This window comes from Ochotona princeps, chromosome X (genome assembly GCF_030435755.1).
Source record: "Ochotona princeps isolate mOchPri1 chromosome X, mOchPri1.hap1, whole genome shotgun sequence".
Lineage (NCBI taxonomy): Eukaryota > Metazoa > Chordata > Mammalia > Lagomorpha > Ochotonidae > Ochotona > Ochotona princeps.
Window position 1 is genome coordinate 77,075,590 of NC_080865.1, and position 20,769 is coordinate 77,096,358.

Consider the following 20,769-nt stretch of genomic DNA (forward strand, 5'->3'; position numbering starts at 1 on the left):
TGATTTTTATATTATTTTTTATAGTTAAGGAACATGCATTATGAGCTCAGTAAATTAATTTCTTAGGAATAATTTTATGATCCTCAATATTATTTTTACAGTTCAATATTCCATGAACACTTGAAAAGATCATGTATTGTCCTGTTACTGGTATATTTTATAAATGTTAGATCATGTGTGTTTATATGCTATACCCTTGTAACTTTGGCCTTTTTATGTCTGTTTCTTCCAATTAATGAAGAAAGAGTGTTGTAATCTTAACGTATAACTATGACTGTGGTTTTGATGTCTACTCTGTTCCATCATTTTTTCTCTTCGTGAAACTTGAAGCCCCGTTATTAGGTACTGAATGTTTGGGATTGTCATGGTCTCTTGATGAATTGACATATTTATAATCAGAAAATGTTCCCTATCATCCTGGAAATATTTTCGCTGAACTTTATTTGACATTTATGTAGCGATTCTAGGATTGTTTTGGTTGATATTTGCCTGGTAAACATTTTCATCCTTTTAACTATCAATCAATGTTATTATGTTAAATGTGTATGCTGCAGAATTTTATACCTGCAGCATAAATTTAGCATTATGTTATTTTGAACTGAAACATTTTAAACTCTTTGTTTAAATTAGTGTTTTTATATTATTGACATTTAAAAATAATTGTTGATTTGTTTGTATTTATGTATGCCTTTCCTATTTCCTTTTAAAAAGTTTTTATTTACTTTTATTTGAAAGGTAGAGTCACACAGAGAGAGGAAGGGACATACAGAGAGAAATCTCTCATCTGTTAGTTCACTCCATAAATAGCCACATGAGCTGGAGCTGGGCAAGTCTAAAGCCGAGAGCTTCTTTGCGTGTCCCATGTGGTTGCTGGGCCAACTTCTGTTGCACATTAGCAAAAGCTGGATTTGAAGTGAAGCAACTTGAATCATATGGGATGCCTGTGCTACAGGCTGAGGCTTAACTTACAATGCCACGGTGCTAGTTCCTTTTGTTTCTAATTTCTCTTTGCTCCTGTTTGTTCCTTTGCTTCCTCTGTCTAAACTAGCATGAATTTTTTGCCTTTTATTTGAATATTCCATTTTTATTGATAAGTCTACTTTTTTGTTACATTTCTTTAAATATATATATATATATATATATATATATATATATATATATATGGAAGACTGATTTACAGAAAGAATAGAGAAAGAGACAGAAGCATCTTCTATCACTGATTCACTCGCCAAATGGCCACAGCGGCCAGAGCTGAGCTGATCCAAAGTCAGAAGCCAGGAGCTTCTTCTGTGTCTCCCATGTGAGTATGGGGTTCCAAGGCTTTGGGCCATCCTCTACTGCTTTCCAAGGCCACAAACAGGAAGTTGGGTGGGAAGTAGAGCAGCTAGGACCAGAAATGGTGCCCATTTGGGAACTGACCCAAATGGTTTTGCTGTATTATTTGTTAAAGTTTTTGAAATTTTTGTTTTTATTCTTTTCCAAGATTTGGTTTTGTAAGTATACAGATCCCCTTTCTCTCTTCTTCCCTTTCTCCCTTTTTCCACTCCCACCACTTCCCCCCATCTTATGGCAGTGGTGTAGTCCTTTAGTGACAGTTACAAGTTTAATATTTGCTTGGGCCTGGAGTGATGGCTTAGTGACAAAATCATTGCCTTGAATGCACCGGGATCCCAACTGGTGTGCTGATTCATGTCCAGGCTGCTTTACTTCCCATCTAGCTCCCTGCCTGTGGGCTTGGAAAGCAATTGAGAATGGCCCAAAGCCTTGGGACCCTGTACCCACATGGGAGACCCAGAAGAAGCTCCTGGCTCCTGTCTTTGGATCAGATAAACTCTGGTTGTTGTGGTCACTTGGAAAATGAACATGTGATGGAAGATACTTTTTCTGTCTCTCCTCTCTGTAAACCTGGCTTTCCAATAAAATAAAGAAATAGCTTTTAAAAATCTGATTATTTAAGTGTATCATGGCATAGTAGGTGTAGGTGATGCTAGAAAATCAATATCGAATTTTCAAGGTATGTTTAACAGTTTCATTAGGAATCCTCCTTTACTTGAGTGGAAAGATGTTTACTGCCAGGTATTTTCACTGTCTGGGGGTAGGCTACTCTCCATCATATAGTTCACCTATGAGAATATATATATATATATTTACATGATTATATATTTGTTTTGCATTTTGCATGAAGTTTGCCTTATATTAGAAAAAGCATATGGTATTTTTTGTTTTGGGATTGACATATGTCTCTGAGCATAATGGTCTCTAGCTGGGACCATTTTGCTGAAAATGGTAGAATTTCATTCTTTTTAATGGCTGAATAGTTTTCCACAGAATAGATGTAGCATGGTTTCTGTTGGAATGGAATCGGTAGCGAGTTCAGCGAGATTTTACAATCTTCTGTTGTGTGGCGTGCTGAACATGTTTTATAGTTTGAGGTTATTGGGATGTTTGGAGGGTTAGAGAGTGGGAGGGACTGGTTTAGCTTTTCCAGGGCCTTTAGAGGTTGGTAGGCCTTGCTCCCTGGGGAAAAGGTGGTTCGAAGCAATGTAGATGGTGAAGTGGGGACAATACCAGGCACAGATTAGGAACAACTTCCTGGTAGGGATTCTCTATTGACTGTCCGCAGCACATAAAGCTGATGCCTGTGTCCTTGTTCTTTCACTGTTTGTCCTTCCAAAATACTTCAACCACCAGGCTTTGCTTCCTTTCTCATACTTCTCCAAGAAAACAAAGTTCTGTGCCAGCTATTTATTCTGCAAGGTAGTCCTGTCTACCAAGTTGCATAGAAACAGAACTATCTCAAATAATTTTCATCACAAGTGCAGACAGATTAGAATACAATTCGCGAAACAAATTAGCCAGCTGTAGATAAAAAGAGTTGATACTACTTTGTCTCATTCCATTGCTAGACTCTATACCCTTGTATCATTATGGACCTGGAATAATGTTCCAGCTGAAAGCTTTAGCACCATGGGACATCACTTAGATCTCAACTCTTTCATAAAGAACAGCAATGTTATGCACAATTTACTTGGAATGTTCTTTGAGTCCCGATACCGATTTAGCTTCACCTGAGACAATCAACAAAATGGCAGAATTCAGCTGATAGCTGGAGGAAGGATGAACAATGAGGATTACTGCACCTTTTTAAAAATGTTTATTCTGGAGGCAGAGAGGGTCAGACGGACACATAGAGAGACAGAGTGCAGAGTAACTTCTCAAATACCCTCAATGGCCAGGGTTGGGTTGAGCCCATGCCAAGAGCCAGGAGCTGAATCCTGGTCTTCCGTGTGTGGTGGGTACCCCCGCTACCTTAGTCATCAGCTGCTTCTTCCCGAAGTCTGCAAAGGTTGGCGACTAGGCTCAGGAGCCATCTCTAAGAATTGAACAGAAGCAGTACTGATACATGATGCGGGCTTTAGCCACTAGTCAACACCTGTTCCAAGTGGCTGTACATATTAATCTTATTTCTAGCATCTAACAAAGTATTTGTTAAACAGTAAAATATAAATGAATAAAATAATGTAAATGAAAGAATAAACTGATAACATAATAATAATTTATGTGGGAGAAAATTCTGGTGTTCTGTACTTCCACAAGAGCAACATATTGTCTGTAAAAAACCTGTCTGAATCAAGTGCTTTAAACTCATATATTAAAGCAAACAAGAACACTTGGTTAAAAGAGAAACCACCACTTTATAGTAAGGAAGCATTCTGGTATTTTAAATCAATCTACCATCATACTCTAAACCATGCATCGGTGGCTACTTTGAAGATGAAAGTCTGCACTCCTGTTGCAAATTGTTAGTCTCAAAGGTAACAAAACAGGTCCTTCTTTCAAAGAAATGTGCTTCTTTGGTGGCTTCCCAAAAGACTGGCACAATAACTTGCTTTTTCTTCACTTGATTTGGCATTTTCAAGATGCAAGTGATGTTCTCTATTGGGTTTGCCAACAGCAATTACATTGTGTTGTCTGCAGGAAACTGAAAACACAAACGCAACAGACCAGAAAAGATGCAAATTGAGTGGTATGGGAAGGAAGAAATTTGGAAAGCAAAGATGTTGAAATAATACTCTATTATTTTTAAAGATTTATTTTATTTTTATTGGGAAGGTAGATTTACGCAGAGAAGCAGAGACAGAGAGAAAGATCTTATGCCCACTGGTTCACTCCCCAAGTGTCCACAGTGACAGAAGCTGAGCCAATCTGAAGTCAGATGTGAGAAGCTCCTTCTGGGTCTCCCATGTGGGTTCAGGTTTTGGGCCATCATCATCCATTGATTTCCCAGGTAACAAGCAGGATGGGAAGTGGAGCATCTGAGACATGAACTAGTGCACCCATACGGAATCCCAACATGTGCAAGGCAAGGATTTTAGCCATTGAGCCTGACCTTAAGACTTTACGTTTAAGACACCATATTGTCAGAGAATGGCAATAGCTAAACACATACCCAGGACTATAAGAAGGCTGGGAAAAAGTCTGAGAAGATGTTGCTCATTGAACCGAACCTTGAGTGGTCTTCAATCTCAGAACATAGAGTATAAGAAGGAGTTGAAAACACTGAAGAAGGGACACAGAGCCAACCTGTAAAAATGGTATTTATGTTTTTTTTCTTTACCCAGATACTTAAGAAAACTGTGAAGACATTATGTGACCACTAAATTAATAGAACATTGATGTGAGTGGCTACAAAAGGAAGAAAAACAGTATTATTAAAGGTTTAGCATTATGGAAAGAAATGAGACAGAATATTTGAAGCTGAAATGATAGAAACTGAGATTAAAAACACTTCAGAAAGATGCAGAAGTGTTAAATATAGGAGGAGCATATGATTATTCTATTTGAGCATATGATTGTTCTATTTGAAGGGAAGAAAGGAAGGAAGAAATAAAGAAAAGTAAGAGAGAGAAAGAAAAACAATGAGCATTGCCCAAGATTTCTATAGGACATGTTGACTGCGCATATGAATAGCAATCCAATAAACTAATAGGAAGAAAACATTACAAAGAATATTTGAAAAAATAATGGCCAGGACCTAGTACAATAGCCCAACTGGCTAATAATTCACCTGCAAGCACTGGCATTCCATTAGAGTTTGGTTTGTGTCCCTGCTGCTCTATTTCCTATCCAGCATCCTGATTACGGCCTGGGAAAGCAGTGAAGAGTCCCCTGCATCCAGTGGAAGACCCAGAAGAGGCTCTCGGCTTTTAGCTCCTGGCTTTGGATCAACTCAGCTCCAGCTGTTATGGCCATTTTGGGAGTGAACCAGCAGATGGAAGATCTTTCTGTACATGTCTCTCTTCTCTCTACGTCTGCCTTTCCAATTAAAATAAACAAATCTTAAAAGAAGAGAAAGAATGGTCAAAAATCATCCCAAACTTGAGGAAATACTTGATTCAGCAATTCAGCAATTCAACTCTAAGAACTGAACAGGAATTACTTCAAGGAATCCATCCCATGACATATTATACTAAAAAATGTTCAAAAATAAGGAGAGAATCTGAAAGTTGCAAAAGATAACTAATTTACCACAATGGTACCTCAAAAAGATGCAGAAAATAACATTAAAATATGTTGATTTTCATGCAAAAAAAATTGAAATTTTTGCATATGTCATAATGTGGTCGGAAAAGCATAGTATGATGAAATACATGAATTTTTAAAATCCTGTACCAAAATAAGCTTAATATTTAATTCTTTTTCTGAAGAACTTTTTGAAGTATGTTTGTAAGAAAGATTTTTAGCAGGAATAGTAGAAATTTCTCCTCAAAAACCAGTAGTGGGAGTAACATATCAAAATATGCCAAACAAGAATTATATGAGTGAACTTGCAAAATTTTCTGGAAAGTGGTTATTATGAAACAAATGTACATGAATTCTTAAAAACATTGTTCCAAAATAAATGTTCTATATAATTGAATTGGCCATGAACATTAAGTTACCTTTAAATATCTGTCAACATTATTCTACAAAAGTAGAAAAAATGTTCCCTGATAATTAAAACTTGAAGATGTTAATCAACCATTGACCTACCCTAAAGGAAATGCTAAGGAAATATTAAAGGTACCCTGAAGGTATGTGAAAATAAAGAGAAACAAAAGTAGCTTCCAAGACAAATTTAGGATTCAGTAGAATTGTACTATTGCATTGTCACTCCTCTTTTAATACCTATTTGTTTTAAAAGGTAAATACATCACAAAATTGTAAATCTATGTCAATGAATACAAACTGTGTAAATATGAAATTTGTAACAATAGTAACAGAAAAGATGAAAGTGTTAGGGGCAAAAAACTTGCAAATTGTTAAAGCTAGTATCTTTAATTAAAACTTAATTGTTAGAAAGGGAAAATGATAATCATACCTGCCACTAAGTCAATCACCAAGGATGAATTTAAAGTACAAAAAGAGGAACAAGAAAGGAATCAAATGGTACTATTTAAGATTAATTAGGAGAGGAAATAATGGCATGTTTCATATTGAAAATATTGGCAGTATCATTTCTGAACTGGAACTTCTTTAAATTTGAATGGATTGAGCTCTTCAAGTAAAAGGAAAAAAGGATAAAATATATGATACAGTTATATCCAATTAAGAAGAAATCCACATTAGACTTTCTAGCTTATGTATGTTGATAGTGAAAGGAAATAAGTGATATTACAAGCAAACAGTAATCAAAAGAAAGCTGGATTGGTTAAATTAGTCCCAGTTAAAATACAACTTAAGATAACACTTTCATAACAAAGAAGGACTTAACATTTTTTAAGAAAAATCAATCCAATTAAAGAGATAAAGCAATCATAAAGATAGTAAGGTATTCCAGAAAGTTTGTGGACACATGGAATCAAAAGATAAGTTTATTAAAATATGGGCAGTGATTCAGCTAACTGCTTAATGAGCATGGGAGGAAGCAGAGGATGACCCACGTACTTGGATTCTTGCCACTCACAGAAAATCTGCAGAGTTCATTGGCTTTTACCTGACCCCCAGCCCTGTCTTTCTGTCACTAAGAAATTTTGACGATCCCTCTTATGCATATGTAACAGCAGAGCCACAAAATGGAGAAAGGAAAAGTTAAGAGAATCGAAGGGAGAAAAAAAGGCAACCTATAATAATACTTGGAACCATTAGTGCCAGCATTTCAAAAAAATAGAACAACTAGACAGAAGATCAGTAATGAGTGGAAAATTCCACACATCAACAAACATGCTCTGATATATTCCATATGTATAATCACTAACTAGATATTAATATATTTTAAATATTCATAGTACTATCACCAAAATGGAGAGAAACTAGAAATTAACAACATAAAATGATTGAAAATTTCACAAATGCTAGGAAACTAAACAGCACACTCACTACTGAACATCAATGGATGAAAAAAGAAAATGCAAATGAAATTAGAAAATGTTTTCAGAAGAATGTAATGAAAGGGTTACCAAAAATCAGTGAATGCAGCAAAATCAGTACTTAGATGGAGATCTATAACTGCAAATGGCTGAATTTACATGGAATAAATATCACAAGTTAATAACTTAGTCATATATAAGAAATTAGAAAAGAAAAAAGACAACAATATTTTGTAACTATCAAAAGATCTGAGACGGTAAATATGAAAATCAAATATGTAATATAGAGAATAGGAAAAAATAGAAGCTAATAAAAGTTAATTCTTTGAGATGATCAAAACAGCTAGCAAACCCTTAGTGAAAGTAACAAAAAATAAAGACGCAGATCACTAAATTTAAAACTGGAATTCTGGGCTTTATTACTAACATTATATAAATTTTTTAATAAAAAAAATTACAAAACAACATAATGAACTCTTTTTTCTCCAATAAAATATATAACCTAAATGAAGGAGACAAATTCCTAGCAACTCAAAAGCTACCCAATGTGAAGAAATTTTAAACAAAAAAAGGCATTTGAATTTGTAATTTAAAACCTACCAACAGGGAAATATTAAGACCAGATGATTTTACTGGTAAAGTTTACCAAACATTTTTTAAAAGTTAGCACCAACTTTTTCAAACTCTTGCAAAAACTAGAAGACGAGGGAACACTGTGTAACACATTCCAGGAGATCAGCCTTACCACAACACCAAAGCCAGGTGACAAAAGCACACGGAAAAAACAATAGGTCAGTATCACTTATGAAATATGTAAACAAACATCCTCAGCAAAGTACTAAGAGATGAAATTCCGCATCAGATTTTATGTTATAACCAAGTTGAATTTATATCAGAAATGTAAGTGAAGTTCAATATAAAATCAATGTAATACATTATAATTTATTATTTTTACCCTTTGTCTATATTCCTTTGGAACAGTGGTCCATTTTTCACTTGTTGAGTATTGTTGTTAGTGGTACATTAAGCCTGTGTTTATAAAGTAAACTGAATTTATATTATTGCCAAAAGTAAAAGAAAAACAAGGAAAGGATCAAAGGAGGTGTTGAAGGAGGGAAGAGTGGTTATCTTAGAGTTGAATCTATGAAATACATGAAATCTGTTTTCTTTATAATTAGTAAAAAGTAAAAAATTCAAATCAATGTAATGTATCATATTAATATACTAAAACTGCACAAATTACATGGTCATTTCAGCTAGCACAGAAAAAACATTGGTAAAATTTATTATCCTTTCATGATTTAAAAACTGTCACTAACCTAGGAATAGAGGGGAACTTCCGCCACATTGTAACAGGCAATTGTGAAACATCCACAACTTATATTGTAATCAACAGTGGAAAATTGCCTAATTTCCCTCTAACATCAAAGGAAAAAATGTAGCAGGCTCATTTTCACTTCTTCTGGTCAACGCTGTATTGGAAATTCTACTTAAAACCATTAGACAAGTAAAGGAAATCAGAGGAAAATTGGAGAGGAAGAAACAAATATTCTCTATTTGTAGATAACATGCTCTTACATGCAAAAAACCACAAAGAATTCAAACATTAAAAGCATATATTTAATTAATGAACTCAGGAAGGTATCAGGATTCAAGATCAGCACATCAGAATCAGATGTAGTTCTTTGCAGAGCAATGAATAATCCATAAGAAGAAATTAAGAAAATTACTCAATTTGCAAATTGCAAGAGCATCCGAAGAACTTCAAGTGATTGTAGTATCATCCAAATAAAGAAATCAAATACTTATGAATATTACAAATGGGCGAACCAAACTATGTGCTAAGTGAAGAAAATGAGGCATGGTATGTCACAAACCATACAATTCTATTCATATGAAACATACAGATTTGGCAAACTTATAAAGGGAAAAGTCAGATTGGAGACTGTCACTGGTCGAAAAAAAGAATGCGCAGTGACGTTGAAACCAGTAAGCGGTTTCCTTTCAGAGTGATGACATGCTTCAGAGCTGTGCTAGAGACGAGTGGTGGCTGCATGACATTGTGAATGTGCTAAGCTGTTGAATCGTGCACACCAAGGTGGTTAATTTTACGTAATGTAATGTTTATCTCAATGAAAGTTCATGTGGATAATGTGGATATTGAGGTATCCTCCTCATCATCATCACTATGGAAAGTAACATTTCCCAAATTTGACCTCGTTTAAAAATTGTATCGGAGGAAAAACTACGTAGACTATCATTTAAAACTAGAGATTACGATTTGTATGACATATTCTTGTCTTCTCTCTTTTCTCTTTCAGACTATGTCTGGCCACTACCTAGATATTTGTGCCCCGTCTGGATATCTTTGGATGTGTTATTTTCAACAGCGTCCATCATGCACCTCTGCGCTATATCGCTGGATCGGTATGTAGCAATACGTAATCCTATTGAGCATAGCCGTTTCAATTCGCGGACTAAGGCCATCATGAAGATTGCTATCGTTTGGGCAATTTCTATAGGTAAATAAAACTTTCTTGGCCATTAGAATTGCAGCGGCTATGCTCAATACCTTCGGATTATGTACTGTGAACAACGCACAGACTTCGACTGGTAACGTTGCGTTTAAATCGGGTTGTTTAAGAGAATTATTCTTAACCTATTTATCTGATAATTAGGTTAAAAATAATGAAAAGCATGTAATGTCTATGACTATTTAATTTTAAGTTTATGCTACTGAAATTGTTTTATGTGCTAATATGACAGTGAATTCTGCAACACAGATACAAAATAATTGAGTCAATTCAAATGCTGTGACGATGTAAAGGTATAAATTAAACTAAATTTTCAAAATGTAAAATTTAAATCTTAGAAAAGCTATATTGACATCTTTTCCAATGGAAATTTTTTGATGCAATCTGAATCTGTTTAAAGTGAAATGTACATTTATGTACTATCAAATCTAAGATATTCTATTTTCTGTAAGATTTAATTGTCATTTTGAATTCTGGTTATACCAAGTGAGAAGAAAGCAATTAGTTGATTTAATCACTTGGGGGAAATTAACTGGGAAGAAATCATTCTCATATTGCTTATACTTAAGATATTCTGAAGTACCTTAGCCAGTTGAAATTTAGGGCTTTTTCAATCTGTATTCTTTTTTTTTCTTGCACCTGAGTTTACATTGCTTTCCATTAGTTTCTCTTCAAACATAGAAAAGGTTCAGGTAGTTTATAGCAAGATAAAGACCTCTATATATTCAACATTCATTCATATCATGTAAAAATTTTGACTTTGTGTTTATTGATCAACTAAGTTGAAGTATTTATCTTACTATATTGTAGATTTTTGTGTGTGGTACAGGCCCCTTTTGATAAAAAGCCATGACAATTCTCTAAATAAAAGGAATTTGTATACACAATTCGATTACAAACTCAAACTTTACAATTTTTACTTCCTTCAATCCAAAGACCTCCTCGAAAACTATACCAGTATTATGGTACCTGTACAATAAATAGGTGGAATAAATTAAATTATAATACTAAGGACATCAGCCAAGCCACCAAGGAGGAATGACTATATGGGAAGCCAGGGAGCTGAAACGGAAGCTGGGCCAAGAACAACTTAAATAATCAACCCCTTTATGAGGGCAAACTCCCAGGGACCCAAAGACTTCTCATCAGAACTACCTCTCAGACACCATAATGACAGCAAGTCTCCATCTTCACTTCATTAACTCTTGTTTTCACATTTGAAAATATTTTGTTTCATGATGCATAGGCTCTGGTGGTGCCTGTTCCCTTCCCAAAGGTCCCTCCCACCCCCATTGATTTCCCCTCTAGTTTTACAATGGATCTCCTTCATGAACAGTCACAAGTCCATCATGCTGTTATTGAAGTATCTTCTGACAACGTAGGCATGGGCATTGTCAGAGAATCCATCATCTTACTGTTAGGATGTATTCAATTCTTTCACTGGGAGTCCATCTTTGTTCTGTATGCATAGAGACATACAGCATTTTGCCTCCATATCTGAACATATCAGTCCCCGCTACACTTTCATTATATATCCCCTGAAATACACAGCCAGTGAGCACAGTCCACAACAGAGGGTCCCCAAGGGGTGTGTGAGTTCAGGGGGTTCTGTGATTTCAGGGAGTCCCCAAGGGTTCTGTGAGTTCAGTCCACAACAGAGGGTCCCCAAGGGTTCTGTGAGTTCAAGGGTTCTGTGAGTTCTGTGGTTCTACTAACCACAACTACTTGTCAAGCAGGTTTTATGTCCCCACAGTGTAGCTGGGAATACTGAGGCATAAAGGCCACAGTTGCTGCTCCACTTCAATCCAGCTCCCTGCTAATGCAACAACTGGGGAAGCAGCAGAGCATGCCCCAAGTACCTGGGCCCAGCACCCACGTGGGAGACCCAAATGAAGCTCCTGCACCAACCACACACGTGGGCTCAAGGACACAAGTCTGGCACCCCAGGCCTCACCAGATTCCCTGCTCCCAGTACTCATGGACCTGGCACTCACCTCACAGGCAAGCCCAAGGACATGGGCCAGGTTACTTTCCCCTTGTCCCTCCCCCGCCCTCCACCTGGCTCCAAAATCCACTGTGTAGTTGGGCCCTAGAACCTGGGTCAGGCCATCAGGCTCCCACCGAACTCCCCCACTCCCTTTGCTCATGGATCCAGTACCCACTGTCCCCAGACTGGCATGACTTGCCTCACTTCAGCATCTACCACTGGGTACTTCAGCCTGGCTCAATCCAATCTGACCCTAGTTCCAGCTTAAATTTCCACAAGGTACTATTTCTCCACATCCTCATCAGCACTTATTTTTTTGCTGTTTGCATTTTTGCATTTTCCTGATGGATAGTGACCATGAGAAATTTTACATGTGTCTGTTGGCCATTTGTATTTCATACTTTGAAGAATACCTTTACTTGTCCTTTATCCATTTCTTAACAGGATTATTGATTTTGCTGAGTTTCTTGTGCTCATTGTATATTTTAGATAATAATCCTTTATCAGATGTATTGTTGGCAAATATTTTCTCTTAAATTGCTGGTCACTGGTTCACTTTGGTCAGTGTTTTCTTTGAAGCACAGAAGCTTCTTAGTTTGACATAATACTATTTGCCTATTTTTGCTTTTATTGTCTGTGGTTTTGGATCTTAGTCAAGCCATCATTGCTAGGCTTATGTCTTGCAATGTTTCCCCCATGTAGTCCTCTTACAACATGAAGGTTTCCAGTGTGAGATTTAGATCCTTTATCCATTGTGAGTTGATCTTTGTTCAGGATGTAAGGTAAGGCTTTTGTTTCATATAGAGTTCGCCCAACACCATTTTTTTAAGAGACTTCCCCATCTCCAGTAAGTGTTTTAGTGTGTTTGTCAAAAATTGGTTGTTTGTGGGTGAGTAAATTAATTGATGGTGTTTCTAGTTTGTTCCATCCATCATTTTCATGCCAGTACTAAACTATTTTTTATTACAATAGCTGTATAGTAGATTATAAAATCTGGTTTTAAATCCCAAGTTTTGTTTATGTTGTTTAAGATTGCTTTGGCTATTCAGGATCTCTTGTGCTTCCCTATAAGTTTTTGAATCATTTTTTTCAAGATTTTCATAGAATATCCTTAGTGTTTTTATTGGGATTGCCTTGAACCTGTACATTTATTTAGGTGCTATGAACGTTTTGATAATATTAAATCTTTCAATCCATAAATGTGGAAGATTTTCTCATATTTTTGTCATCTTCAATTTCTTTCCTTAATGTATAATTTCATTGCAGCTATCTTTCACTTCCTATGTTAATGTATTCTCAGATATTTATTTTTGAATTGTAACTATTGTGATTGGGACTGATCATACAAGCTCTTGTGCATACAGATGTAGCTGATCTTGGTGTGTGGATTTTATATGCAGCAACTATGTCAAACTTTCTTACAAATTCTAATAGTCTCTTAGGGTCTTTTGGTTCTCCTGTATGAATGTGCCATTTACAAACAGGGATAATCTGACTTTTTCCTTTCTAATTTGTATCTCTTAATTTTATTTTTCTTACCTAATGGCTCTGCCTAAAACTTCTTCAATTATACTGAATAGTAATAGTAAGAGTAAACATCCTTGACTGATTCCAAATTTTAGTGAAAATGCTTCCAGTTTTCCCATTCAATGCAATTCTGGCTATGGGTTGTCATACATTATATTTATTATGTTGTGGAATAGTCCTTCAACACTCATTTTTTTTAGATTTTTTTATTATGAAAGATATTGTATTTTATTGAATGTTTTCTTTGCATCTTTTGGAATAATCATATGATCTTATTCTTCACATCTAGTGATTTGTATATGTTGAAACATCTCTGATCTCTGGTTCATTCTTACCTGATCCAGATGGATGATCATTTTGATATAGTGTTTCATTCAATTAGCTAAAGTTTTTGGAAGATTTTTGCAAGGATATTTGTTTATAGTTCTCTTTCTTTATTGTATCTTTTTTCTAGTTTTGGAATTAAGGCTATTATAGAAAGCATTTGGAAGGATTCTCTCCCTTTCAGATTTTTTTTTATCAGTTTAAGAATAATTAGGAACTAGTTATTTAAAAGTTCAGCAGAATTTATCAGCGATGCCATATACTCCAGAATCTTTCTTTCTTAGGAGATTCTTCATTATTGATCAATCTCAGTCTTGATTATTGATCTATTCAGTTTTTCAATGTCATTGCAACTCAAGTTTGATGACTTTATATATTCAGAAATCAATCTACAATTTCCTCTGCTTTTCATGTGTATCTGAAACCTTATGCCATTTTATCCGTAATCCTCCTTCCCCACCACCAGTGTCATATCCTATCCTGTTTTCTATTTCTATGAGCTCAACTTTGCTAAATTTCACATATGCACATATTTCTTTCTGTAGCTCGCTTATTTCTTTAGCATACATTTGTCAGGTTCATACATGTTGTCTCATATTGGGAAAATTACTCCCTCCCTTTTGGCTTCATAGTGCTCCATTTTTTATAACCATGGTTTCTTCGTCTATCTGTTAATGAACAACTAAGTTGCTTACATATCTGTCAACAGTGATTATAGCCATTCTAACTGGAATGTGATTTTTATTTACATTTCTCTGATAGCTAGTGATTTGGAGCATTTTCTCATGTATCTAATACCATTTCATCCTTTGAAAAATGCCTGTTCACATTCTTTGCCCAAATCTTAACTAGATTTCTTGTTTTGTTTTAATTTTTTGAGCTTCTTATATATTCTGATTATTCATCATAATGCATAATTTACAAATGTTTTCTCCTAATCTGTCAGTTGACAAACAATTTTGTTAAATTTTTCTTTCGCTGTGTAGAAACTTCTTAACTTGATGTCATCCCATTTTTCTATTTTTGCTTTCATTGTCTGTGCTTCTGGGATCCTATCCAAGAAGCCTTCACATGCATAGGCTTATGTCTTGAAGTGTTCCCCTTATGTTTTCCTGTAGCAATTTGATGATTTCAAGACTTAAGTTTAGATCCTTGATCCACTGTGAGTCCACTTTTGTATAAGGTGAAAAGTAGGCATCTTATTACAAACATTTGAATGTGGAAACCCAGTTTTACAGGACATTTATTGACAAGACTGCCATTGCTCCAGGGAATGATGCTAATTCATTTGTCAAAGATTAGTTGGCTGTAGATGTGTTAATTAATTTCTAAAGTTTCCATTCTGTTTCATTGGTCTATGTGACTACTTTTGTGTGAATACTGGATAGATTCTATTATAATAGCCTTGTTGCCGGTATTTCTGGAAGTCTGGTGTTGTGATGTCTCTGGTTTTGCTTTTTATTGTTTAAATCCACTTTAGCTCTTGTGTTGCCGTAGAAATATAAGCATATTATTTAAAGTGAACCCATAGGGTCAATGTATGTGACTCATCCAGGTATGTACACCCCCCAGAATAACAATTCTCTCCATTGTGTGTTCCCTGACCCCACAGTTGAACTCTGCTAAGTTCATAGAGTTCTGAGTCACCACACTCAGACTAGGTAGGTGCCGAGAACCCAGCCACAGTCCAAGTGTTTCCTAGGTTTGGGGGTTGTTGGTGGGGGATAGTGGGAAACAGGATGGCTCTCTATTATAGAATACTAGATGCCTCTCCATCTGCAGTGCCTCCACTGTCCTCCAGAGCACAGAATACTGTGTGGACCTGCATTCCAGGGATCCCAGTTGAACCTGTGGAACTCAGTCTGCCCTGCTAGAACACTGGACTGTCTCTGAGGGCGTTGGGAAGAAGATAGGCAAACAACTTCCTTCTCAAGATGGCATGTGCTCATCTCAATCCCTACTCTGAGGATTTGAGAGGAACCATGCAGGTTCACCTCTCTGAAGTGTCCGAGCCCTATGTCTTGAGGAAACTCCCCTGACAGAGCAGCTAGTTTAACATGGTAGGATTCCTCCCTGGGAAGGATCTCCCCTGGGCACGGCGCACTTGAGCTCGATCTCTGCTCTCCTTTTCACCCTCTCCCCTGAAGCCTCAGTCACCCCATGTTTCCTCCTTATTCTTCCTCCAAGTTTTGTTGCTACACCTATTGGAAATACCCCACTGTGTTCTTAGTGCATTGACCTGTAAATGTGGCTGCTTGGGAGAATCTCAGTGGAGGAGAAGGCAAATATTGGATCTCTGTATATGGCTGGCTTGCATCTGCTATGGAAGTTTATTCTATAATTTCTTCTCCATCATCCTTTATTACTTGTTCCTTGGCAAAATATCTTCACTATTTCACTGCAATAATGCTCTCTGTAATCACCAGTGGTCTCATTGTCTAAGAGAAAGTGTTTCAAGTTCTAGAACACTCTGCAGCATTTGAAATTATTGAGGCTATTTTCTTCAGAAAGCAACCTTCCTTTTGTTGTTATTATATAATTCTTTAATTGCACTGAATTATTTTAATGGTGCTGACATTCATTTTGCAAATGTTGCTGGTGGTAGTTTTGATCTTACTGGTTCATGTCAAAGAAAATTTTTCAGATCAGGTTCACACAAGTACCAACAGTGACAAGTACTCTGTGATTATGATGTCTGGCCTATCATTATTGTAAGGCACCATCAACGATAAAACACATCACAGTTTCAAAGACATAAAATCTTGAAAGAAATATGTATCTTCAACTCTCAGAAATGTTATTATTATCTGATGGTTTTAAAGTAATGAATCTGTGTTGCTTGAATTCAAGGCTTTAGGAAGCAAGCATATTTACATATCCTCTGAACTTATCTTCTTTTCGGTAATTTTATCAAATAACAGATTTATATGAGGTTATAATGAGATAGTGCATGTCGAATAATGCAGATAAAGTACTACAGCCAGTAAGCACTCAGGAGCACTCAATGAATGAATTAGTAGTTGTAGTGTTAGTAGGGACATTACTGTTAGTGGTAGTTATTTTAGTAGTCATATATTTTCGATAAAATAGTAAATATGTACACTTTTGATAAAATAGTAGCACTAATTTTCAGTAAAACAAGCTATAATCATGTTACTGAATTCAATATTTCTAAAATGCTATATAAGATTTATATGTTTATGAAGTTTAAGGAATTAATACATGATAACTGCATTTCAGGATTTGCATAAATGGTATAATTCATACTTTAGTTGTGTATTACTTGAATTAGCACCTGGGAGTTTAAGTAGCACATGAATTATTACTTTGTTGTTTCTAACCTTCTAAGAAAGATGATATAGATTATTGAAGCTAACTTCAGAGAGATGAAGTAATTCTACCTGATAACTTTTTGTATGCCCTCTGTCTGGCTCGAATAAAAGAGGTTTTTATAAAAATCTATAAAAGACTTGGCTCTCTGTGTGGCTAAGTGTAAGCATTCGTGAAAAGATATTCGTTATTATTGCAATTACTTTTGTTGCTACTGAATATTTTCCATTGCAGTTCATTTTGACTTTTCCTCCTTTAGCAAACCAAGGATTTAAAATTTTCAAATCTTGCTCCATTAAATTTGCTAACTTTGCTTAATTTCTCTGAAATTAACCTCATGAAAAATGAATGTCTTTTAGAATGTCTATGAAAAGCAAATATTTATAAATGGGCTAGTGCATGTTAAGTATGTTGCAGGTATTGCTATTACTATTGCTTATATTGACTTGGTAATATAATCACATAACTTAGTATTGGCTGAATTAGAGGTGCTACCACCTTTACTTGTTTATTGAACTTAATTTTCCAGAAGTTAAATAACTTTATTAGCACTGAAGAGCAGTTTTCAAGCTTTTTACTGTCAGGATCTCTATTATTTTCCTCAAAATAATTGAAGAATCCCAAGAACTTTTGTTCATGAGGATTTTATCTATTGATACATATGGTGTTAGAAATTAAAACTGAGACATGCATGAAATATTTTTAAATCATTTCAAGTAACAATAAAAAGCCAACTTACTGTTAACATAACCAATATTTCATGAAGAGTAAACTCTAACTTGAAAAAAATCAGCAAGAAGCTAGGCATTGGTTTACTATTTCTAAATTGTATTTACTGTCTAGTTTCAGAGAAACATGTCCTGGCACCACGCTCTGAGAACTGCTCACACTGAACTTTTTAATGTTTAGGCCTTCAATAGGTATATGCATGGTATAGTATTACTAATGCTGTTTCTTTTGCCATTACTGCCATTTACAATTTTAAAATTTACAGGTATCAAAATAACTTGAATGATTTATTATTTTGTTGACTGTGTTCATGGCTTCTCAAAATCAAGGGAACTTAATGATGGTATAGACTTGATAAAGTGGTTAAGCCACTTCCCCAAGTAATTCCTATCTCAGAGGGATTTTGATCAATTTGCCATGTTTTATATCTCTAACATCAGTAATATTCATGACTATGACTTGACACCTAAGAAGGACTCAATAGATAGCACCAATTAGAGTCAACCATTCTGCAACATATGTGAAATTACCCAAGCATGTATCAGGGATAAAAATTGGCCTCACATATGTAGCAATGACTTCAGCTCATCTCCAGTGACTATCTTAGCCTCTCTTTGTGCTCCTTTATGAGATTTACTTTGAGTCCCTGGAGAAAGTGAACATGTCTTTTAATAGCAGCAGGTTCATAGTACTCTTGAACTGGGCTGAATCATGTCAGTATGTGGAACTTTCCCTAGAGACTTCTGGTGTTTCTAGGAAAACCTAGAAGATTCTTGTAGCACTTCATAAGGGACATTGATTCTCCATGTATAGGTATATCTGTGAGTCAGGATGCATCCAGAATGAAGGCAAATTCCCCAGACTTTGTAGCCTCAGGCTCTCTATCTCCCATCTGGCACCCTCAGCTTTTCTTCCTATTGGATCCTGGGAAGCCATAACAGATTTCGTCAGAAATTGTCTTTTCTGAGGCAAGTGGCACAAGTGATGCCTAGTGACGCAGGCACTCCTGTCCCTTCTCAGAGTCCTTTAGTTCAAGTCCAGACTCTGCATTTTGTGTACTGTAGTGGTGGAAAGTGATGGCTGAAGTACTGGGATCCCTGCCCATCATGGGGAAATGTGGACACACTTCCAGCCCTTTGGCTTCAGCCTTACCCAGCCCCAACCACTGTGAGCATTTGGAGAATGAACCAACACCTTATTTGTTTTTTTATTAAGATTTATTTTATTTTCATTGGAAATTCAGATATATAGAGAGGAGGAGAGACAGAGAACAAGATTTTCCATCCCCTGATTCACTCCCCAAGTGGCTGCAATGTCCAGGGCTGCACCAATCCAAAGCCAGGAACCTCTTATGGGTCTCCCACGTGGGTGCAGGGTCCCAAGGCATTGGGCCTCCTTGACTGCTTTCCCAGGCCACAAGCAAGGAGCTGGATGGGAAGTGGAATAGTCAGGATATGAACCATTGCCCATATGGGATCCTACTTAGCACGTGTTAGACTTCGACTTTAGCCACTAGGCTGCTGTGCTAGGCCCTGTATTTTTCTTAACTTTTAAAATTTAATGGAGAGTTGTCAACGATTATAAAAGTAAAATGATATACCAAATAAATTATATTATAAAAATTCCATGTGCTTATCTAGCTCCAATTGACTTACAAATTTCTAGACACTCTTGTGTCATCCACACTGCTATCTATCCATTTCTCCCTCCCAAAGTAATCTGAAAAATTTTAGACATTAAAATCATTCACCCATAAGTATAGATTTCTAAAATTATTAGATGTATTTTTCTATATACTACAGTATCAACATCTAACCCAAAATTAACGAACAATGCTTAATATTATGAAAAGGCCAATCGTTGAAAGTCTTCCACATGGGCACAGGGCCCAAGCACTTGGGCCATCTTCCACTGCTTTCTCAGGTGTATTAGTAGGGACCTCGATAGGAAGTGAAGCAGCTGGAACTTCAACCTGCTGGGATGCCAGTATCATAGTTAGAGGCTTAATCTGATATGCCACTGAAGCAGCCCCACAGCCTCCTAGCATTTTCAGCCTTCCTTATTTTCTTGAATATCATGCCTATGTTCAATGTAGTAGGTGGACACGGACTGATAGCTAAAAGTCTTGTCCCATCTTTTGTCACTTCTCACACTATCTCTTGGGCTCTCTTGACAGTAAAGACCAATATTTTGGAGTTTCAATGTGTAAGAAACGAGGTTTATCCCTTTCTAAATGTACTCTTGTGTCTTTCCAGATATTAAACACTGATCAATAACCTCAACCAACTCTAGCAAAAATTTAGCGACTATCTTTCCTCTCTTGATCACCCAGCCGAACATTCCATAGCTGACTAAGGGTTAAAATCGTCTGTAAAGGGCTTTCAGTTTGGGGTTTTTCACAGTTGCTTGTGTGTTCACTGAAGTCAGCACCCGTCTTGGTGTGCTCACACCTGCCAGTCCTGGATCCTAGTAATCACTGCTGGACTCTTACAGGACTGTCTTCATTTTCCTAGGCTTCAGTTTACTGTGGGCAGAAGAGAGAAATTATATAAACATTTACTATTTCTTGCAAGTTAGCTCTATGCATGAAAAAAGGCCCTCTCCAAGCTCCACCATAACTCTCTCTGGAAGTTTCCAGGACACTTCTTAACTTATGCTCTGGCACAAAAACACCTTTGGCTCGCAAATGCTTGTTGATATTTTCTGCCTGTAGGCCAGTCTCTCAAAGCACTCTGTCTCAGTATTCCAAAACAAAGTGCACTAAATGCCCCATAGGAATGGGATTCATTATTTCACTATGACTCTTTCTCCTTTTTAAACTATCTTGGCCATTACTTTTTTTTTCAAAGATTTATTCATTTTTATTGGAAAGCCGGATATACAGAGAGGAGGAGAGACAGAGAAGAAGATCTTCCATCCGATGTTTCACTCCCCAAGTGAGCCACAATGGGCCGGTATGCGCCGATCCCAAGCCGGGAACCAGGAACCT

The 20,769-nt window shown here is 36.3% G+C and overlaps 1 protein-coding gene across 1 annotated transcript in view; it reads left to right on the top strand.

Annotated features, from left to right (window-relative positions):
* HTR2C (5-hydroxytryptamine receptor 2C) overlaps nt 1-20,769 on the top strand; it is a 214,302-nt gene that overhangs the window by 188,814 nt on the left and 4,719 nt on the right. Inside the window, exon 5 of the mRNA XM_004590205.2 lies at nt 9,671-9,871. Coding sequence (XP_004590262.2) covers nt 9,671-9,871 — 201 coding nt within the window. The remainder of the gene's footprint in view (nt 1-9,670; nt 9,872-20,769) is intronic.